This window comes from Haliotis cracherodii, unplaced genomic scaffold (genome assembly GCF_022045235.1).
Source record: "Haliotis cracherodii isolate W230 unplaced genomic scaffold, xgHalCrac1.p SCAF_17, whole genome shotgun sequence".
NCBI classification, from domain to species: Eukaryota; Metazoa; Mollusca; class Gastropoda; order Lepetellida; family Haliotidae; genus Haliotis; species Haliotis cracherodii.
The window spans coordinates 8510998-8535680 of NW_027266272.1; the positions used below are offsets into that span (position 1 = coordinate 8510998).

Genomic DNA, 24683 nt, shown 5'->3' on the forward strand with positions numbered 1-24683 from the left:
GTGGGACGTGCTGGATCGTCGTGTCCGTCAACGTCAACCACCGCCACAGACACTTCAGGAACTGTTTGTGGCGCTAGGGGAGGAGTGGCAGGACATCCCCAGGGCTGTTATCCGGACTTTGATTGCATCTAATGGCATTCGCCGCCAGACTGTAATCGTTTCTGACTTTCCACCTATCCCGGACGTCTTTGCGCCTGTTTTTGTTCAGTGTATATTGTACAGCAATAATTTACCTATACATTCCACTATTTATAATATTTAGGAAATCTAAACTCGAAAAATATACCCAGTTGCAATCCTGATGTATAGTTTCTTTTGGGGTAGAGTATATGTCTGTGACGTGCTAGCACTATTTGCATTAAAATATTTACAAACTCATTGTTTCATATTTATAAAAAAAAGTAAATTATGAAATGAAATGATATATCCCAGATTATTAAAACATATACTAGTAGCAAAAACGCATTATCGGTGACTCATGTTGCCAAGGGAGGTAACTCTATTACTTCACTGATATTGCGACCTCGCAGTTAGTTTGTTCGTCATAATCATAAACGACAAAGCTATGACAATTAGTGTTTCATTCTAACTGTGTTCTTTAAAGTGTATTTAAGGCAACTGGGTAGCATAGTGGTTGAAGCGTTCGCTCGTACACGCCTTACGTCAGGGTTTGATTCCAGACATGGGTCCAGTGTGAAACCCTTTTTTTGTAGTCCCTCGCCTTGCTGAAAACCTGGACTATTACAATGCCATGTCGTCGTGGCCTGGTGTTCATGCTATCAACCACTGGTTGCCTGGTTTATACTATATTAGTTACAGGCCGTCGTCATTAAACTGGAATATTGCTGAGTGCGCTGAAATATCACTCACTCACTCACTCACTCGTTCGATCTCACCCACACTGTCTCGCTCACTCAATGAATGAGTGAATCAATCACACACTCACTCACTCACTCACGCAATCGTGTTTAAATTTTCATTTGAAAAAAATACAGCATTTCACATAAAAATAATGGACACGAAATTAAATTGTTCCCGAAAAAAGGAAAAGGAAAACATTTCCCGGAAACAGGAAATTATTTACATTCCATAAACATTAGAATACGAACAACATATTACAAAAAAGTAGATATTGTTTATTTTTATTGCCTTGTGACATTGTCCGACTCAGGTTGGATCATGATGTTATCGCACCGTGTACAAATATAAACGCGCGTTTCTACAAAGATAATACCCGCACATTTGCCCAGATATCAGCAGATATTCCAGCAAATAATATACACTACTCGACACCAGTTACCTCCCTTCGAAACTAACGCCACACTTTGTGACTAACGTGATGAAAGATCTAATTAAAAATGAATCTCATTTACATTATTTGTTGACGCGTGTGACGCTTACGATGGAATCCATCGATGAGAAGCGATAAGTAGTTTCGCCCACCTGTGTCACGTGTATTATTCGGGTTGTCTGTCATGTGACGGAGGGTTGTGTGTTTCTAATACACTGATACAAGATTAATGGGTTGAGAGAGGAAACGGACAATGGAGGGAGGGACTAGATTTGCAGAACGGTCTAGACTCACTAGACGGGCTAGACAGAGGAGAAGACTTGTCAAGCTTGCACTTGTTGCTTGTGTGTATCTTTTAGGTGTTGCTGTCACAACTGGAGTCCGCGTGATACGAGGAGAGAAAGAAGATGTGATTACACAGGAGGACGAATATAGTGAATACAGAGTAAGGAGGGCCGCCGACCTCGAAGAAGGTAAACGTTGCTGTCTATGTAATTCCTCTCTCTATATAAACACACACACACACACCACCATCACCACCACACACACACACACACACACACACACACACACCCACCACCACCACCCCACCACTCCCACCCCATCCTGTCCATTCCACTCCACTAGCCCCATCTCTCGCAGACTGACCCTCACTACCTAAGGAAGGTACATTTGCACTCATGTCTGTCTGTCTATCTATCTATATTTACACACAGAGAGAGAGAGAGAGAGAGAGAGAGAGAGAGAGAGAGAGAAAGATTCTCTGAGTGTCCAGTTTGAAATATGCAGACTTTCATCACCCATCTATTGATATCTTTCATTTTATCTGTTGACGTACATTCCTATTTCTGCCCACACATACACAGTGTATCTTATATTTCGAATCGTGTTTCAATACTTTAATCAAACAATCTGTGCCTGCCATATGTATCTGCCAGAATGCATTCGCCTTAATCCCCTTAATACCGCAAATCAAGGGTAGTTACCAATCTCGAGAATCATCGTTACTGTATACCCTACAGAGCTTCCAGAGCGCTTAAGTGGGAGATCTCATGTCTGGTGACAATACGTCTCGTTTATTGGCTTTTGGAGAACTCTGCTTACGTCACAGAATCTAATAAGCTGTCCGCAAAGAATCCTTACCAGGCAATTTACAGCAAGTGATTAACAAAAGCCATATGTCAAGGCATCTGTCATGAGGTTTTGGTATAGCTAGTAGTGGTAGACCGTGTTATCCTGAGAGTTTGATGTAGTGTCTTATGTCGGATTGAGGAGATCTGGCGTGATGCTGCTAGTTGCGGTGAGCTGGTAGTGTATTGGAAATGTCAACACTGGGAATGAGTCATCTCTTGGAAGCTGACATGGTTGACAGTCGCCTATAACAGATAGATAGATAACACATAACAGAGCTATTTGCTTTACGTAATTGATATACTTGCTTTACATAACAGACAAACACGTTTCACATGATAATGTCACAGGACAAATATGTTTCACATCATAGAGTCCTTGTTTCACGTGACAGACTAACATGTTTCACATCATAGAGTCACTTGCTTCACATGACAGACTTACATGTTTCACATCATAGAGTAACTTGCTTCATTTGACAGACTTACATGTTTCACATCATAGAGTCACTTGCTTCACATGACAGACTTACATGTTTCACATCATAGAGTCACTTGCTTGATATGACAGACTAACCTGTTTCACATTATAGTCACTTGTTTCACATGACAGACTAACATGTTTCACATTATAGTCACTTGTTTCACATGACAGACTAACATGTTTCACATCAAAGAGTCACTTGCTTCACGTGACAGACTAACATGTTTCACATCATAGAGACACTTGTTTGATATGACAGACTAACCTGTTTCACATTATAGTCACTTGTTTCACATGACAGACGAACCTGTTTCACATTATACAGTCACTTGCTTCACGTGACAGACTAACATGTTTCACATCATAGAGTCACTTGCTTCACATGACAGACTAACATGTTTCACATTATAGTCACTTGTTTCACATGACAGACTAACATGTTTCACATCATAGAGTCACTTGCTTGATATGACAGACTAACATGATTCACATTATAGAGTCACTTGCTTGATATGACAGACTAACATGATTCACGTAACAGAGACACTTGTTTGATATGACAGACTAACATGTATTACATTATAGAGTCACTTTCTTGATATGACAGAATAACCTGTTTCACATTTTAGAGTCACTTTCTTGATATGACAGACTAACATGTTTCACATTATAGAATCACTTTCTTGATATGACCGACTAACATGTTTCACATTACAGTCACTTGCTTCATATGACAGACTAAGATGTTTCACATTATAGAGTCACTTTCTTCACGTGACAGACTAACATGTTTCACATCATAGAGTCACTTGCTTGATATGACAGACTAACCTGTTTCACATCATAGAGTCACTTGCTTCACATGACAGACCAACATGTTTCACATTATAGAGTCACTTGCTTCACATGACAGACCAACATGTTTCACATTATAGAGTCACTTGCTTCTCATGACAGACTAACATGTCTCACATTATAGAGTCACTTGCTTGATATGACAGACTAACATGATTCACGTAACAGAGACACTTGTTTGATATGACAGGCTTACATGTTTCACATTATAGAGTCACTTGCTTTACATGACATACTAAAATGTTTCACAATAGAGAGTCACTTGCTTCACATGACAGACTAACATGTTTTACATAATAGAGTCACTTTCTTGATATGACAGACTAACATGTTTCACATTATAGAGTCACTTTCTTGATATGACCGACTAACATGTTTCACATTATAGAGTCACTTTCTTGATATGACCGACTAACATGTTTCACATTATAGAGTCACTTTCTTGATATGACCGACTAACATGTTTCACATTATAGAGTCACTTTCTTGATATGACAGACCAACATGTTTCACATTATAGAGTCACTTTTTTGATATGACAGATGAAGCACCTCCCTTGGTCAACAATGCCCTCATAAAAATCGACACGGGCCATCATCTAAATGATGATGTGTGTAACTCAATCTGTGAGACCAGGGGCCCGTTCCACAAAGCAATCTTAGTGCTATGATTGCCGTAAGCCTATTTTAAAGTATGGGAGTTACCATCATCTTAGCGCTAAGATCGCTTTGTGGAACGGGGCCCAGTGTCAAAGCCCGAGTAACGTTAGCCACTTCAGAGACTTTGAAAACAGTTACATACGCGATGAAAAAACCCATTAATACACCTGCTGACACGACTGAATACTCAACAAGGCCAAAAGACAAAAAAACAAGAATGTCAATAAATTTAAAGCGGTTGAATTTAGTTGAGCAGTAATTATGTGCATTTGTAATGCTTTGTTTTACATATTGACCATCTGGCCATGAAAAAAGATGTTTGTGTATACAATTATCTACACCTACGTCTACATGGTATTTATGAGTCGCAAGATTGTTCAGACAAAATGGTTGCCTCTTATTGTAGCAGGGCGGGGAGTCATCCGACAGATGACTCGGATCAGAAGGTCCGTGGTTCGAATCCCATCACGGGACTCGGAAATTTTATGACCGCTACATTGGCGCCATCGTGGGGCTGAGCACGTCCATATTATATTTGAGCAAAATAAGCCTCAGTACCCAACTATGCGGCCCGGGACGTGCCTTCTTTTGACGGGGGAATATGTAGCAGGGCGTGATCAACCCACAGATGACATCCTTACCTGGTCAGCTTGTTGACGAGGTTAATCTCTTTGGTCATGTGGACAAGGCGTCCAACCTCGGATCAGAAGGTCCGTGGTTCGAATCCCATCACAGGACTCGGAAATGTTATGGCCGCTACATTACGACCAGCATCGGTTGCCTAGGACCCATTATAACCCGGAATCCTCGATAATGACGCGTTGGGGTATAGATAATGATTATAATATAATATGAATTCGAAAACATGAATGAATGAATAAATTAGTTTATTAATTAATGAGTTGGGTTTAACAGTATTCCAGTTATATAGCGGCGTGTCAGCTTAATGTGGGAGGAAAGCCCGAAGTGATGCAGGTCTCAGACGTTTACCACTTCAGTGAAACACACAAGCACGGGTATGGTGCTGACAAATCTAGAAACATAATCGGGGTGAACCGGGGTTCGAACCCACAATCATAGGTTTTCCCAAGGGACGGAACCCTGCACAGCGAATCGCGGCGCCTTAAACTACTAGGCCGTCCGTGTCCCCTGAATGAATGAATGAATGAATGAATGAATTGCCAACTATTCTGTTAGTGATAAGTATGTAATAGGTTGACATCTGACATATGCTTATTTTCGGAACAGCTGGAATAATACTGACAACGTTAACAGCTTGAATACAGCTTTTTTTTAAATGAGGGGCGTATTTTATGACCACAAGCTGAAAACATGACAAAAACTGATGAAAGTGAAAAAAACGTATTGTAGTCATAATATTTTGTAGAAAGCACAGGACCGAAGAGTTATTTGATGAAGTCATTTATAATGTTGTGATATAACATGGAGTATACACGATCACCCTTGAGAGTTTCCAGTGAATAAATGTTTGGAATGTTTCAAAAATGGGATGCACTCTCCACTTGATCCACGATGGCTGTGTCTCGAAAACAGCATTTCTTCACTCTGAAGTCACGTGATAGATGAAACTACCCCATCCATCTCGTTTAAATGATCAGAATATTTTCTTTCACTTACAGAGGAAAGAAACTGCACTCCGAGATCGGTGGACAATTTCTTTGGGAACTTCTTTACGTTGGAGCAAACTCAAGATGGCGGCTTTGTGCTCCATCTTCTTATTGCCATTTATCTCTTCGCGTCTCTCGCCATCATCTGTGACGACTACTTCGTCGCCTCGCTGGAGCTCATTTGTGAGGGTAGGTGACATTGTAATCAGGTCAAGAAGGCATTTTTGTCATTCCATATATATAATTTGTTTAAAGCACATGATATGATTCGAAATACATGTTAAGTAATGACAACAACATGGATGCTGCTCTTAAGGTGGTTAAATGTATGCAGACCGCCTCCGTGGTTCCAAGGAAAGAGCGTCTGCCCTGAAAGCGGAAGGTCGGTGGTTCGATCCCCGGCCGCGTCATACCAAGAGACGTTAAAAGATGGTATTTGTTGTTACCCAGCCTGCGGTTCAGCGTTAAAGGGATAAAACAAAAGGCCTGGTCGGGTATTCATGATAAAATGAGGCATGGTACCTCAGTGGGCTCGCATTTCAAAAGCGGCACCAGCCCGGCAAGTATAAGCACATCAGTATGCACGCGCGTGTTGCATGTAGCTTTGTAAGTGAAATAATCAGCTGTTATTCAAAGTCTACTTTCGAATGATAAAATGTGTACTTAGATGCAGGTAAGGTTTTAAGTGAGTGATTGAGTTGGATTTAACGCCGCTTTTAACAGTATAACAGTTATATCGCGGCGTGTCAGCTTAATGTGGGAGGAAAGCCCGAAGTGATGCAGGTCTCAGACGTTCACCACTTCGGTGAAACCCACGAGCACGGGTATGGTGCTGACAAACCTAGAAACATAATCGGAGCGAACCGGGATTCGAACCCACAATCATAGGTTTCTGGCGTGCCCAAGGGACGCAACTCTGCATAGCGAATCGCGGCGCCTTACACGACTGGGCCACCCGTGCCCCCTAAGGTTTTAAGGTTATGATGTATAAAAGTGTTTGGATTTGTAGACAATAGAAGAGGTAGACTTTTGTAACTGAACTGTATCTAAGGTAGAATGCTTCTGTCCCCAGATCTGGGTCTGCAAGAAGACGTAGCGGGGGCCACATTCATGGCCGCAGGGAGTTCCGCCCCAGAGCTCTTCACGTCAGTCATCGGTCAGTGTGCTTTTTTATTATTCCATTCTCAGCTCCCTAGGGAGTATACTACCCAAACTGACTGTGAGGCGCTGGAACGTTGAAAGTCATCTAATCCTACGGTTACCCATTACCCTCTCAGTGAACAGAGGCATATTTCACTTGTCTAGGGAGACACCACATGTGCCTCAGTGTGGCGCAGGACCGAAGCCCTAGAAACTCTCAAGAGCCAAGCTGCTGAACGCGGTCACCCACCCATCCAACTCCTCTCCGAGGCGAACGTTGTTAAACTTCACCTGATTTGTGGCATGTGTGCTATATACAAGACCACGCCCCACAACACTGAACTTGTGGTGACGAAATTAACTTATATCGTTTAAATTCCATAAGCATGCGATGCATGATTCAATAGTTACCGCTATGATTACCATGAATCAGATCGCCTCCGTGGTCTAATGGTAGAGCATCCGCCCGGAGAGCGGAAGGTCCGCGGTTCAATATCCCCGGCCGCGTCATACCAAAGGACGTTAAAAGATGCTACTTGTTGTTACCCTGCCTGGCGCTCAGCATTAAGGGGCTAAAACAAAGACACACACACGTGCATGGAAGTTGTTATATAAGTGCAATAATCTTGAACGTGGCGTCAAACTATTTCACCTCACCTCGCCATGAATCAATCCTTCATTGTACTCGTTTCTTCTCTTCTCGTGGATGCCCTATTTTCGAGGCAACACCTATTTTCGCCTTCGGCTGTTGTTTATGGCGGTTTCAGAACAAGGAATTGAACGAAGGTCATTTGTCTACACTGATTATTTTCACTTTGTTTGTATAAATGTTTGTGAAGCTATGGTGGAATAACGCCTCCGTAATGTTTGTTGATTTGTTTGTTGTTTAACGCCACACAGCAATATTCCAGCTACATTACGGCGGTCTGTAAATAATCGAGTCTGGACCAGACAATCCAGTGGTTGATATCATGAGCATCGATCCACGCAATTGAGATACGATAACATGCATCAACCAAGTGAGCGAGCTTGACCACCCGATCCCGTTAGTCGCCTCTTACGTCAAGCATAGTCGCTTTTTTACGGCAAGCATGAGTTGCTGAAGACCAATTCTACCCGGGTTCTTCACGTGTCATGTTCACTTAGTGATAAGTTTGTTTGACATTTCCAAATCTCAATGATATTATCGATTTTTTTAATCTGACCATAAACGTTTTGTTGAAGAAAGTGTTGCTTGTGGAATGTTGTTTGTGTGTTTATTGTTAATTGCCGCACTCAGCAATATTCCCGTTATGTGACGGCGGTCTGTAAATGATCGAGTCTGTAGCAGACAATCCAGTGATTGATATCATGAGCATCATTCTACACATTTGTAATACGATAACATGCATCAACCAAGTCAGCGAGCTTGACCACGCGATTCTGGTGACTGGTTGAAAGCGTGTCGTCGTACCCCGGTCGTTGCTCATAATATCAATCACTAGATCGTCTGATCCAGACTCGATTGTTTACAAACCGCTGTCAAATAGCTATAATATTGCAGAGTGAGGCGTTAAACAACAAACGAACAAAGTAGGCAAGTGGGGAATTAAAGCAATTTTTTTTTTGTCATTTCAGGTGTATTCTTCGCCAAAAGTGACGTCGGTGTTGGCACCATTGTGGGGTCGGCAGTCTTCAACTTGCTGTTCATTATTGGTGTCTGCGGGCTCCTGGCCGGTATGGTAGGTAGCGCTTACACAGGAGGCTTTGTACTGAGTTTAGGAGACGGAAGTAGTGTATGGAGAGAGGTTTGACGTTGTTGTGAACAGTATTCTAGTTGTATCACGGCGTGTCAGCTTGATGTGAGAGGAAAGCCCGAAGTGATGCAGGTCTTAGGTATTTACCACGTCGGTGAAACCCACGAGCACGGGTATGTAGCTGACGAACCAATAATCATTATAATGGCATGCCTTAACGCAACTCAGGACAGTGAATTGATGCGTCGAAGAGGACAGGAGCACACGTGCCCTCAAGTTAATGAAGCATAACTGTTGAAGCTCATGTTTATTTATCTTTATTTATCTTAATATCGTAAATTGTCCAGCATATCCGTAGGCTTGACCGCTCATTCGTCGCGCGAAAACCGGGTTGGATTCCCTAAATGAACATTGCTGGAGTATTGCTGAAATCAAACTCACCCCCTCATCCTGTGGACTCCACTTCGTGAACACTCGGTTCAAGACGAATGGCGTTCTTCGTCTTCCATTAACCAGTGTATCATCCTCCATTCTTTTTCATCAATACCCTCGACCCATTCCCACCTTAGCCTCGTTTTGAAAGTGTCGTTACCTTCTCTCGTGCATGAGCCTAAAATGAACAACCAATCAAATTGGTGCTTCGAAATACGAATTTGGCATAGAACTACATTCAAAATCAAAGCCTTTCTCGAAATGTTTAATGTCATGAGAAAACTGTTTTTTATTATCATTGTCATACTGTACAGCCATAAACGACCCGTGAAGATCCGGGTAGAGAACAGGTCTTCAGCAACCCATGCTTGTGAATGATACCTACATCTACTTAGATAATATTAACATCTACGTAGATGATACTTTCATCTCCGTATGTTATATTATAATCGTACTTATCATTACTCAGACAGGGTATACCCGTGAAGATCCGGGGTAGAATATTTCTTCAGAAACCCAAGCTTGCCGTAAGAGGCGACTAACGGGATTGGGCGGTCAGCCTCACTGACTTGGTTGATGCATGTCATCGTATCCCAATTGCGTGGATGGATGCTCATGATGTCAATCACTGGATTGTCTGGTCCAGACTCTATTATTTACAGACCACCGTTATATAGTTGGAATATTGCTACAAACAAACACAACAAACAAACAAAACAGCAAGAAACAGTGAGCAGGACAGTTAGTGGTGTGAAATGCAGCCATGGCAACAGAACCTAACTTGTCGGGCAAAAGAAAGTATGCACTTGAAAATTGGAATTGACCAAGAAATTACGAACGTTATGAAAACGTTACCATTCTGAGAATAGTCGCCGAAACACTGCAAACTTAAGGTCCAAAACGTGATACCGGTATCAAATACATGACCATCGAATATTCATTTCTTGTATAGTTCATTTTTAAGCACTAGTCCAATTCCTCGTGTACTTTTGTAAAAAATTGGAGATATTCTGGAAGCTTTCAATGTACAGATGATGAAAACCAATGTTTCCAAATTTTCTCATCATTCATTTGGCGGCCATCTTGGATTTCAAGATGGCGGCCCTTTTTGCCCTTATTTGTCAAATCTAAGGCTTCTGAGGTGTTTGTTTTGTCATTTGAATGTTTATATGTGATACTATGCCTACTCATATGTAATTTAGACATGCTTAAGGTAATGATTTAACATTCTTACCAAAAATTACCTCAACTTTTCTAATATCTCAGTTGGATTTTGCAATATTATCAGTAGTGTGGATGGAAAACTATACATGTTACAACTGTCTAACAAAGTAAAATTGTTAAAGAATATATTGTACATTAATTATCATATGACCACTTAAAAACTGTCATATATCCAATAATTACCTATGGTTTTATGTTTCTCCAGCATCTCAGCAACATAAGAGCCATCTGTATTAATGCCTTGGCATTTAAATTTTCAAAATGTCACATAGAATTTTCATAGTCAAATTACACTAAAAGGGTCCCTTGACGTCTTGAATGATTCGTAACATGTATCTTGACGTCATATTTACAGAGAGTCATCAAACATGTCTTTGCTGTCATCACCATCATTAGTTGACATATTTGTGTCGTTCTCACACACTGAGGTGCAGAGGCAGAGTTCTGTACATGACAAGTTGTTTGATCGACATGTACATCTTTGGGTCAAACAGTCTCTCCTACACTGACACCTCACCATCTCAATAATAGCTTTGGGGCTGGGAGAACATCCATTGTTGTTGGTTTGATCCGGTTATCCTTGTCCTTATGGAATCCATGCTGAAGTGGATCTAATGGGATCTGATGGGCGATATTGGCTTGACCCCACAGATAAGCTTGAATATGAACCCTAAGAATATGCTGCTTAAGAGCACCCAGTGTTGGTGGTAGCTTGTCACTCTCTGCCATATGTTTGCAGAAGAGATTCCATCTGAGCTCTGGAATATCTGTCACAGAGAGGCCTTTTGGATAGTAGACACTGCATACAAATCTGGCCAATGTTGAAATTATTTAGCCACTGAGTTCATCACTTGGAGTCAGCATAAGGAGAGCATCAACAATATCATCATCCGTTTTCAAGTATCGAACATGGCGATCCTCTCTTTTGCCCGGCAGTTGAGAAATATTCCCAATGAAATGGCCATAAAATATATGTATAGATCGTAACACCGGCAGCCTTGATTCACCGCGTGATAGCTGCATCTGCATAGGTCAAAGTGCTATTTGTTATAGAGCGAGCATTTACTCGGCAAATTACAGAATCCCATATTTTAGTTTCTTACACACCTGTGGGTGTGAAACCCATTTGAGATAACTGGTGTCAAACATATGTGTGAGATCAAATTCCAGGCGTCCCTTGGGCACGCCAGAAACCTAGCATTGTGGGTTCGAATCCCGGTTCCCTCCGATTATGTTTCTAGGTTTGTCAGCAACATACCCATGCTCGTGGGTTTCACCGAAGTGGTAAACGTCTGAGACCTGCATCACCTCGGGCTTTCCTCCCACATTAAGCTGACACTCCGTGATATAACTGCAATACTGTTAAAAGCGGCGTTAAACCCAACTCACTCACTCACTCACTCACTCACTCATTATGGATTTTCGGACGCTTAAGAATCATTCGCTAATCACAAGAACCGTAAAACATCTCATTCTTGATCAAAGACAGCTTTATCTTAAATTCAAGCCATCATCTGAGTTTTTACAATGTCTGTTGACATCACAACCCTCGTTATAGCGGGGGTAATTCGCGATAAACATGGCCGTCTGAAAACGTTAACTTTGATGCCCGAAAACATATGATCCGACGATACATATGTCTCTCCTCTTCAACCCTCACTTCGAAGTCGGCTAAAATTCGAAACACATCACGCACACTAAAAGTGTTGAATTCTGTGATAACATCCACTGTCATTTTAGGCAAAGCAAAATTACTGTGTGTTTAGAAATCTAAATATCGGATATTTAGTCGAAGGATTGAATTTAGAAAACCGAACATTAGTGATCACGGGAATCTGTTTTTCACCAAAACACCAATGATAATTCTGAAACGTCGCTGAGGAACCTGGAATCGTTTAGAATGTTTTGGAAAATACCCAAACACGAACACCTAAGTGCACTTTCCGCCATATTGGATAGAGTTGACAAAAATCACGTTTCACGTATGCGGGTTATGAAACGCCTATAAGATGACGTACATTTCAAACTCAGCTGTAAACATGCATCCCTGAATTCCTCCTACATTTTCGAATCAAGTATGATACTACTTCTGGTCTTTCTGGACCGAAGAACCATTTCCCATGTTTAGATATCTTTCCCCCTTTCTTGAAAACAACAACTTTAGTTTTGTTAGTATTTACAGATACTCCCCACTTAGCACAATATTTATAAAGAACATCTATCTGTTTCTGTAAATTTAGAACACTATCTGCAAAATATTACAACATCATCCGCAAATAGTAAAATCGATAATGCCTGTACAACTTCGTCTACAAAAATTCCACTACAATAAGTGTTCACTATATCCTTCACAAGATCGTCAATGTGCAGCATAAAGAGGAGTGGTGATAATATACATCCCTGTCTTACACCTGCACTTGTATTGAATACATCAGTCATAGTATTTTTACTGCATCTTACAGCTGCTTTTACATTCCATATATACTTCTAAGTAGTGTACTTATCTCACCATGTATACCGTTACCGAGCAACGTATATAAAAGTTTATTTCGATCCACGGTGTCAAATGCTTTTTTGAAGTCAACAAAAATACAGTAAAATTTTCCAGGCTTCTTTCTAATATATTTATGCGTCAGTGAATATAAAGTAAATATGTGATCAATCGTTGAGTAATCTTCTCTAAACCCTGCTTGGCATTCTGACAGTTTCCCTTTTTTGGAGACCCAAAAGTTTATTCGAGATTCAAAAATTGATATGAATATTTTACTTATATTGTCTAACATGGCAATGCCTCTGCAGTTAATTGCGTAATCCTTCGAGCCGGATTTATGTAATGGGACAATAACTCCAAGATTCCATGATTCCGGGAATTGACCTTTCTCAAGAATATGGTTAACAAGACGTTTATAGAAGGGTAACAGGGAACAGGTTTCCTTCACAGCTTCTGTTGGGATCCCGTCATGTCCCGGTGATTTTCCAGTTTTCAAATGCTGTATAGCATATATTATATTTCACGGTCTGATATTTCCCCACTGACCAGTTCATCGCAGTTTCTAGTCATCACAGTCTACAGTAGAATGGTTTTCTAGGAAATCTGCGACATCTTTATCAAAAGAGTGATTTGGTTTTACTTGCGGATTTAGAAGTTCTCTGAAGTAGACATACCAATCATCAGCAGTGATGGATGACGATCCCAACTCACGTCTGTAGCAATATTTCTTAATTGTTTTCCAAAATTATTTTCAATCTTTACTTTTTGCAGCTTTTACAACTTCTTCAGAGACAGACATTTCATAATCAAACTTTTTTCTTTTACATGGCATATTTATGTAAATACCATCCGTCAATCAACGAAAATCCTCCTCTGAAAATCCCGCTTACTGGTGTCAGTGAACACGCCATTTTGTAGAAGTCGGTGACCGGCAGTTATGTCATACGATAGTAAACATTGTTGTACATATTTGGTAATTTCTTTGAGGTGATTTTTTTTAACTCGGCATCATGCGGGTTCTTTGATCTTATCTAATTGTTTACTATCATCATCGCCTTGATAATCCACAGACGGCGGAAAACCTTTTTAGGTTTAGGTGTAGGGTCATATTATTATGAATAGTAAGCAGTACGTCGAATGACGTCACTCATGACCGTTGTGTTATGTATTAATGTACCACTGCGATCGTGAGAAAAGACAAAATGCATCGATTCGATGCTAAAAAGGTGCGATTTTAGGGTGTGTAAGAAACAGATTACTGCACTTGTGCCTGTCAGATACCATTAATCTTACAACTTGTTGTTTCAAAACGTATCTAACGAGTTGTAAGATAAATGGTATCTGACAGGCACTCGTGTAGTAATCTATATCTCCTTATTTTACAAAAAACGTGATACTATGGAAGCGTATTAGTGCCACAGTCTAAAACAATCATCAACGTAGGAGATACTTTCATCCAGGAATCAATACTTTCTCGAGTAATCGAGTAATCGACCCACTTCCGGGTCGGGTTAGGTTTGTAACCACTGGCTTAATTAATAATGGTCGATTTGTTTGACTTTCTACGTTGACATGTCTTTACTGGGGTATTATCTAAACATTGCATAAAGTCAATCTTCATTTCAATATTGTTACTGGAAAATGCCCCACGCCATACTCTCACAAACTGTTCTCCAAACTACAAACAAATAAACAGCTGTAGGTCATTATTCAAAAGTTTAGCAAAATTATTTATCAACCATAACATGGTAAAGCCGGGGGAATATGTTGATCCTCAGGATTTCTTCATTACGGAAATTAGGTTTAAGAGGTAAAACGTGAACATGAAGGGATGATCATGAGAATGACTCAAACTATAAACCAATGTCAAACCAATACTCGTCATCATCCTATAAGACACTGAAGGTACAATTCTGCAGTTTGTGTTTTTATTTTAGTGCTAACAGTTTGACACATTGAAAAAACAAATCAACATGCTCCCAAACATTTAATTAAATTAACAGCAATTGAGTAAGCACCTTTATCAAAAATATGTATGTTTGTATCCAACCAGGGTCGCTGTCTGTGTTTGATTGTTTATTGTTTAAAGCCACTCTCAGCAATATTCCAGCTATTCCAGCGGTCTGTAAATAATCGAGTCTGGACCTGACAATCCAGTGACTGACATCATGAGCATCGATCCACGCGATACGATGACATGCATCAACCGAGTCAGCAAGTCTGACCACCCGATCCTGTTGGTCGGCTCTTATGGCAAGCATGGGTTTCTGAAGAAATATTCTACCCGGGATATTCACGGGTATACACTGTCTGTAATGATAAGTACGATTATAATATAATATACGGAGATGAAACCCATTTGAGATAACCGGTGTCAAACATATGTGTGAGATCAAATTCCAGGCGTCCCTTGGGCACGCCAGAAACCTAGCATTGTGGGTTCGAATCCCGGTTCGCCCCGATTATGTTTCTAGGTTTGTCAGCACCATACCCGTGCTCGTGGTTTTCACCGAAGTGGTAAACGTCTGAGACCTGCATCACTTCGGCTTTCCTCCCACATTAAGCTGACACTCCGTGATATAACTGGAATACTGTTAAAAGTGGCGTTAAACCAAACTCACTCACTCACTCACTCACTAAATTCTTTTTAGACTGTGGCAATAAGCTTCCATATGATATGGCTCCTATGGCCTTCTGAAACAAATGGAGGACCAATACATACGTTCGATTTCACAACCATTGTCGACCGTGGTGAACCCAATGACCAAGCTGTCACCCTAGTTAATCACGTGTGACCAGTTCATATACTTCATTTGGCTCATGTCAATAATCGATTTACATAAAACTTCGATGAAGTTAAGTCGTGTATAACTTAACGCCACGGTTATTGACGCCAATGAGTTTCATTATGGCCATCAGTATTGCACCTTGATCATGACTCTCCGATTGATGTTCTGCGCGTTATTTTGAACTTTTTTCTCGTTTCACATGCATTATTTACAACAGGTACAATGGCAGGTTAAAAGATATGCCGTGGGAAACATTTTTTCATAACGTCAGTTGTACACACAAGCTTTAGGAGTAGCCGTTTTGGCATCGTGGGGTATATGGCATACCTTTTTAAGTATATGCATATTTAAAAGGGTCTGGGCTGTCGATGACTATCTACTGGTTAAAGTTGAACTATAGCCGATGCCGCGTTAAATTTTCACAAAATTACAGATTCTAAAGCATAAGCCATTAGAGATAACCTGTAGAAATATGAAAGAATCGGGTGGTCGTTTAGTTTTGTTTGTGAGTAGTACACCAAACTGAGACAACATTTATCTCTATCGTGTTGTTTTTGTTGTGAGAATGTAGACCTTGTGTGTGTAACTGTTGACGCCCCTAATGCCCCCTGTCTGCTGTAGGTGATACACCTCACCTGGTGGCCGGTCATCAGAGACACCGGGTTCTACCTCCTCTCTGTACTCGCCCTCGTCATCGTCATCAACGACACCGAGGTCTACTGGTGAGTCACACTTCCTGTTGCTACTACTACTTCTACTACTACTACTACTACTACTTCTACTTCTACTTCTACCACTACCACTACCACTACCACTGCCACTGCTACTATTACTGCAAAAAAGACTGCTGCTGCTGCTACTACTACTACTACTTCTACTAATACCACTACTACTACTACTACTACTACCACTACTACTACTACCTCTTCTTCTTTTATCACCACCGCTACAACCACAGCTGCTGCTACTACAACTTCAACTGAAGTCTTTGATAGACATTTAGAAGTTGGGAGAACATGAATACATGACATTTTTATTGAAAGCAACTTCTTTTTTTCTTTGTACGATGTTTCAGACCTACTTCTTGCCCCTTCACCACCTACAAAGAATAAAAGAAGTTGTTATTCATACAACTTCAACTACTACAACTTAATATTAATAACAATGATAATAATAATAATAATAATAATAATAATAATAATAATACGACCATGTTTACTACTACGACTACCACTAGTACTACTACTACCACTGCTGATACCACTGCAACTACTACCACTACTAATACTATTGCAGCTACTACTTCTACTACTGCTACTACCGCTATGTTTACAACTACCACATCCACACCCACTACAACTACTGCTACTACTTCTACTACTATTACCACAACTCCACTCTTCGCCCTGTATGTTGCAGGTACGAGGGGATGGCGATGCTGATCATGTACGCCCTCTACATCCTCATCATGTACTTCAACCGACCCCTGGAGACAAGAGCGGAAGTTCACTTCGAGAAGTTCCGCCAATGGTGGAGGAGGAAACATCCCAAGACGGATGTTAAACAGCCTCTGATTGGCGGAAAAGCGGCACCGCAGAAAAAGGCGGAAAATAACGGAGAAGCAGAAACAGCCTTCACTGACGACCCCATGTGTCAGTCACTCGAGGACCAACACCACGAAAAAGGTTCCACAAAAAATATTACTACTGAAGTCTTAGTACCAATATGTTACGTACCAATGTGGGAGTTAACGTTGTATTCCGCAGCATTACAGCACACATTATAAGAGACGTGGTATTGTTTTTTAAGCCGTAAATATTGCAGCTACAATGAGGAGCAAAAGAAACTATACCTCTCAGTTCATTTGATTGAAAATATCTTAAGTAAATTAACTGTTTATGATATTATATCCAAAAAAGTACTGAACTGGCGCTTAGTCAGCACTCAAAGAATACTGCTATTTTCTATTATGTTTACACATATTATTTGCTTTAAAACATTTACGAATTATAAAAAAATCGCATAATACACAACTGCTGCTGGGTATCATAGACATGTTATCTTTGAAAATTAAAAACAATTTTTTTTTCGGCACAAATGTACATTTTATGATCATGTAGATTCATTTCTTACCCCAGTTTTTATTGAAGCAATCTATTTTAACACAAAATTACCCAGCCACTTTTTAGAAACTGTTGCAGGTGTGAGAGATGGTTAAATAGACACAATCAAATTTAAGAACAGTTCTTTCAAATTTCAAATACATAAAAAGGAGGGCACGGGTGGCCCTGTCGTCTAAGGCGCCGCGATTCGCTGTGCAGAGTTGCGTCCCTTGGGCACGCCAGAAACCTAGCATTGTGGGTTCGAATCCCGGTTCGCCCCGATTATGTTTCTAGGTTTGTCAGCACCATACCCGTGCTCGTGGGTTTCACCGAAGTGGTAAACGTCTGAGACCTGCATCACTTCGGGCTTTCCTCCCACATTAAGCTGACACGCCGTGATATAACTGGAATATAATGTTAAAAGCGGCGTTAAACCAAACTCACTCACTCACTCAAATACATAAAAAACAGTTTATATAGAGGCGGTCATTATCAAAGGGGGTCTGATGACACACAATCAGTCACCGAACCATATCACACGATCCATAATTGTTTGTTTGTACGTTTGCTGTTTAACGCCGTACACAGCAATATTCAAGGTGCTTGGCAATGGTCTGTAAACAAACTAAACGGGCAATAAGGTATATACACTCTTCAAAAAAAGAAGCGCACAGGTAGTACTACCTGACAACACAAAAAATCCGGTACATTAATTGGATATATGTTAATGGAAAATGTTGGTTGCCTGATATTCGACAAACGGTGCGTCAAAACGCAGCCATTGTCGATTTCCCATGTATGTCATGGAGGAAAACAGTAAAGCAAAATGGGCGTGAAAGTTATGGCATTCGTAACTCGTGGTAGTGGCTATAAAAAGGCGAGCATAAGCCACTAATTTGTCATTCAATTGTCAACATTTTCCAAGTTCGAAAATGCCGAGACTCGCTGCCGATCGGAACATCGCCATAGGACGTATCCAAAGAGGGGAATCGCAGTCTTCTGTTGCACGCCACTTCAACGTCCACCACAGCAACATTTGCCGCATTTGGGACCGATACACACAGTCCAATTCCACTACAGACCTCCCGAGAACCGGCCGACCAAGAGTTACCACCCCTGCACAGAATCGCTACATTCGACTGTTACGAAGCCTGCAGGACGCATCCCTGGTTTGAGGAGGATATCGGACCAGACTGTCAGGAACCATCTTCGCGAGGCTGGAATCCGACCCAAGAGACCAGTTATCGTCCCTGTTTTTCAACAGATTTCATCGACAGCGACGCTTGCGTTGGTGCCATACCTTACAGCCTTGGAATTTGAGAAACAGGAGACGGGTGTGGTTTAGCGACGAATCACGATTTCTTCTTCACCGGCGAGATCGAAGACAACGTGTTTATCGTCTTCGAAATGAGTGTTTTGCCTCACATTGTGTACGTGAATTTGACAATTTCGGTGGCGGTAGTGTCATGGTGCAGGGGGCCATATCGTACACCACGAGATCTGACTTGGTTGTGGTTCAGGGAAATTTGGCAGCAAATCGCTCCATTAATCAAATTCCTCAACCTCACCTTCTTCCAATCATTGAACGCCAGAGAGAGCTGTTTCAACAACACTCCACCGCACACAGCTCGTGTCATGGTAGACAACGTCCATAATGCCAACATCAACGTCTTGCCCTGGCCGTCGAGATCTCCAGATCTCAACCCAATCGAACACCTCGGGGATGAACTCGATCGACGTGTACGTCAACGTCAGAAGACGCCGCAGACATGCCCACAACTGGCCAACACGTTACAAGCAGAATGGCTCAGAATACAATACAATGGTGATAAGAATACAAAGCACGTGTTTATGGATTTCAGCTTCTTTATTGTTTGTAACGACGTTTCAGGGCGACTTCCTGACCCTCCACCTCATGTTCATCCAATTTCTAAATACCTATAAAATATTTCATTGGCGATGAGCATTAACAATGGTGTTAAGTAACTCATAAGTTATAGCAATTAAATGACTCTGGACACATACATGTCACGGCTACATGCAAATTAACCTTTGGCATTTAATGTCCAATCAGACAAACGTTGTCATGAATCGGTCGCTTTGACAGTAACATTTTGTTGTTGTCGCTGTTGTTGTTGTGTAACGCCACACTCAGCAATATTTAAGCTATATGACGGCAGTCTGTAAATAATCGAGTCTGGACATGACAATTCAGTGATTGACACCATGAGCATCGATCTACACAATTGGGAAACGATGATATACATCAACAAAGACAGTCTGACCACGTGATCCCGTCAGTCGCCTCTTACGACGGACATAGAATGATAAAGAGCAATATTCTAACTGGATTCGTCACTGGGCCCGGATTCATACGGGTATACTAGACGATTACGGACGCTAGGTTCCAGAGGCCGATTGTATCCTGAGGGAATATTCGTGAATATTGAAGCGCACTGGTTGGCCCCATACGCACGGTTGAACGTTCAAATGCGTTGAAAGTCTACATAGCCACCTAAAAAATATTGATTATTTGTAATCAAATAGGTCTCATACAAAACACATCTTCAATGACAACCGAACGGTTACATAAAGCTAACTTGCTTTGTTATTATCGATCTCAAGGTTTGAAAAAGAATTATGACTCCGGTGTATTTGGAGCCCTAGCGAGTGTGTTCAGATCATTGTGTTCACTGGTATCTGTCAGCTCAGAGTATGTTTATGTTAATAAATCCAGCAGAAAACAATTATTTCTTTAACAGTTGCACTCAGGGGACTAATATCTAGACCAAACACTGGCGTCAGATTTTGAAGGATATCCCTCTTTAGAACAAGCTTTGCCTGAAATTCAAAAATCAAACTCAAAATCAACCTTTTCCCACAGAGTACGAATCTCCATGGACCGTGCCTAATGGGGTGGTCCACCGGATCTACTGGTTCGCCATGGTACCTATCCGATGTCTGCTTCACTTCACGGTGCCTGACTGTCGACGTCCCGGGAGGTGGCGGAAGACGTACCCCCTGACCTTCACCTTGTCCATAGTGTGGATTGCCGCCTTCTCTTACGTCATGGTGTGGATGGTAACAATCGCAGGTAATAATGGTTAACATGGTGACCGTCACCATGACAACGACAGCAAATACGTTTCGGTGCCTGACAACATTTCAAAACAGTTTTGCTTTACATAATAGTCTCTGAAAGGCATTTAGAACTGATGCACATTAGGCAAAGAATTTTATGGATGTCAACTTGATCTGGGGTATTGTCTATTGCTTTTCACCTATCAGCGCCAATTATCTGTTGACTTCCCTTGTTAAGTTTCCACCTTTTGTTATCTTATTACTTTTGTTGTACATGTACATATATATGCTCTCTGCCTCATAGCATTCATTCACCTGATGAAGGAGTAAGCATATACTAAACGTTGTGTTTTTTCATAATAAAGAAGTTGACAGTCATGAAATTCTATTCCTTTAAATAATTAGGTTTAAAGTACATGAGGTCTAAGGCCTTGTCTGTTGCAGTGCTGATTTAACTGATGCGCAGACTTATAACTGAAAAACAGTTTACACAAACAAGCTCTCTGAAAACATCGACTTCAACATTTATTCTATTTTCGTCCACAATTTCAACAACATAAACTTCAGATATAAAAAGCCTGGTGTTTCCTTTTCTTTTCAAATTTGATTATGTTTACAATCCATGTTAACGTTACAAGAGTCTTATTGAAAATTTAGAATCTGATGTTAGACAGTATTATTCAAATTGTTTATGTCACCGAGGTGTAAGAGATGATGAATACCATGTTGTGTTCATTTGCAAAGAAGTTATTCAATGTTAAGATCCAAATATTTACCCAATTCGAAATAACCTGTTAAATTCCAAAGATATTAATATCATAAGATATATTTCTGTGTTAATATAAGATAAACACATGACTTAAACATGTTAAGCTTGGGCCATGTGACAGACGACTGAACTTACCCTTGACTTCAGTTGGCATTTTAGAATATAGGGGCGGTTGGGTAGCCTAGTGGATATAGCGTTCGCTCGTCACGCCTAAGACCCGGGTTCGATTCTCACCATGGGTACAATGTGTGAAGCCCATTTCTGGTGTCCCCCGCCGTGATATTGCTTAGATATTTTAAAAGCGGCGTAAAACCATACTCAGTCACTTACTTATAAATATACTTTTTGAGAAAATGAACTAATCTGGCCCCATGCAAATACAGAAGGCTGAGGATGATTGAGACGTGTTTGCGCTATTGATCTAAACACAGGGGCGGTGGGGTAGCCTTGTAGATAAAGCGTTCGCTAGTCACGCCGAAGACCCGGGTTCGATTACCGACATGGGTAGAACGATTGAAGCCCATTTCTGGTGTCCCCCGCCGTGATATTGCTGGATTATTGCTAAAAGCGGCGTAAAACCATACTCACTCACTCTTAACGTAGGCGCTTCACCTGGCGCCACGAGGCCCCGTAGCTAACTGAATGTTCTGGAATATTTGTTACTTCATCCATCATATCTACAAATAAGATAAGTCACAACATTCCTACTCCTTGTCTGCTACATGACGCATGCATACATGTACAACTGTTACAGAAGGGCAAAACTATACATTCAAGCCATTCTTATAAAAAAATGTATTATATTTTAGCTATGGTTGTCACGCACTCACTTTTTTATGCTGTTTCGTCACTACAGGGGACGCCCTTAACATTCCCGACACCGTCATGGGGCTCACCATCCTCGCTGCTGGCACCAGCGTCCCCGACTGTCTGTCCAGCGTCTTTGTCGCCAGGGACGGTACGTGAACGTCACAATGACGCTTTTCTGCTGCATATCGGGTCTGCTAGACGGAATTTATTATCATAATGAAAACGATCGCCTTTTACGTTTCGTGAACATCGTAAAGACATTATCTTGTCGGGCAGGTGTCGCATCTGAGTAAAATATTTCAAAACAAAAAAAGAAAAAAAAAGAAGTCATCATATCACTGAGTTCCCATCGCGAACCCACGGTTGTAAATATAAAATTTTAATAATTCACAAACCAGATCTCAAGGTATCATTATGTCAGTGACATGTAAACGTCTCTTTATTTCCAGGCTGGGGGGACATGGCTGTCTCCAACTCCATCGGAAGCAACGTGTTCGACATTCTTATTTGCCTGGGGTTGCCATGGTTACTCCAAACAGCCGCTGTTACCCCGGGTGAATCGTTATCAATCTCCAGCAGCGGGCTTGTGTACTCGTCCTTGACCTTGCTAGGAACTGTGGTCTTCTTGATCGTGTCCCTCACAATCAATGGATGGCGTCTTAACAAACCCCTTGGTGTCGTCTTCCTCGTTGTCTATGTCATTGTAATAGCTCTAACCTGCCTGTACGAGCTCAATGTGTTTGGAGACCTCAACCCGCCATCTTGTCCCAGACCAGAGTGACTTAAACGCTGCGATTCTATTGGATGAAAGAGATCGCATTCTGTCCGCCATGTTGTCTGAGATTGGAGTGTTGCAGTGCATAAAATGATGCAATGCCATTGGACAAAATTAATGAAAAAAGAAATGAGTAAAGATACTTCTGTGCCGCGGTGAACGATATCATTGTGCATGAATAAAGTTCATATGTGTTGTATAACTGTGATATTAGAAAGTTCAAGCAAACGTTTTTCTCTATGAATATGACTTCATATCATCGACCCTGGCTTTTGATACGTGACGGTTTTTGAAGTAATGCTGAGTGAAGGTCCAGTAAGATCTCTTTTGCCTTGGCAAAAAAACAATTTACTTTTAACCAACCCTCCATTAAGATGATCCACATTATCCATACCATACAGCCATACTGAGGGAAACGTGTGATGAGTGAGTGAGATTGGTTTTACGCTGCTTTTAACAGTATTCCAGTTATATCACGGCGTGTCAGCTTAATGTGGGAGGAAAGCCCGAAGTGATGCAGGTCTCAGACGTTTACCACTTAGCACGGGTATGGTGCTGACGAACCTAGAAACATAATCGGGGCGAACCGGGATTCGAACCCACAATGCTAGGTTTCTGGCGTGCCCAAGGGACGCAACTCTGCACAGCGAATCGCGGCGCCTTAGACGACTGGGCCACCCGTGCCCCCGAAAGATGTTGAATCATGGTTCATGACTGAATCACCTGCAAAGTGACCAAGACATTTAACATGTGAAATGGCAGATGTTGATTTAGTTCGACATAGCTAATTAAATTAAAACCACATTTTGAGCCATGCTTAAGAAATGACGTGTCACTTATGACCTTGACCTTATACAGATGTCACCAGAGGACAACGCAATCCAGACCCCACCTACCTCATTACACAATGTTCCGTAATATTATTATACAATTCTTGTAAAATACATCCTCGATAATCCAGGGAATCAGATCTCCATTCTGTTATATACCCTGGACCTATTTTTCACCCTAGCATTCACTGCGGAAGTGACGTCACCATCTTCATTTCTCTTATGACTAACTTAGCACAGAAATTCCCCCTCATCACCTTGCAGTCAAATGCCTTGTCTGCTGAAGCCTCATAAGAGCGATCTCTCGAATCAGAAGACAATTTTAAGAATTTGTAGCTTCAAAATATGTTATCCTCTGTCCAATATGAAACGTCAACGCCAGAGAATAACCTGTCTCATTCCATTGGGCGTAAACGGTAACACAGTTGGGAAAATTATTTGAATGGATCAGTGACTG

General features: G+C 41.2%; 1 protein-coding gene across 1 annotated transcript; it reads left to right on the forward strand.

Moving 5' to 3' along the window:
- Positions 1 to 1484: 1484 nt before the first annotated feature.
- On the forward strand, positions 1485 to 23566 carry LOC139464323 (sodium/potassium/calcium exchanger 5-like). The gene is made up of 9 exons (XM_071245845.1): positions 1485 to 1764; positions 6060 to 6236; positions 7120 to 7203; positions 8805 to 8908; positions 16481 to 16581; positions 17279 to 17544; positions 20846 to 21055; positions 22668 to 22769; positions 23071 to 23566. Exons 1-9 carry the CDS (start codon positions 1545 to 1547, stop codon positions 23400 to 23402), a joined length of 1596 nt encoding a protein of 531 aa, XP_071101946.1. The 5' UTR covers positions 1485 to 1544; the 3' UTR covers positions 23403 to 23566.
- Positions 23567 to 24683: the final 1117 nt, after the last annotated feature.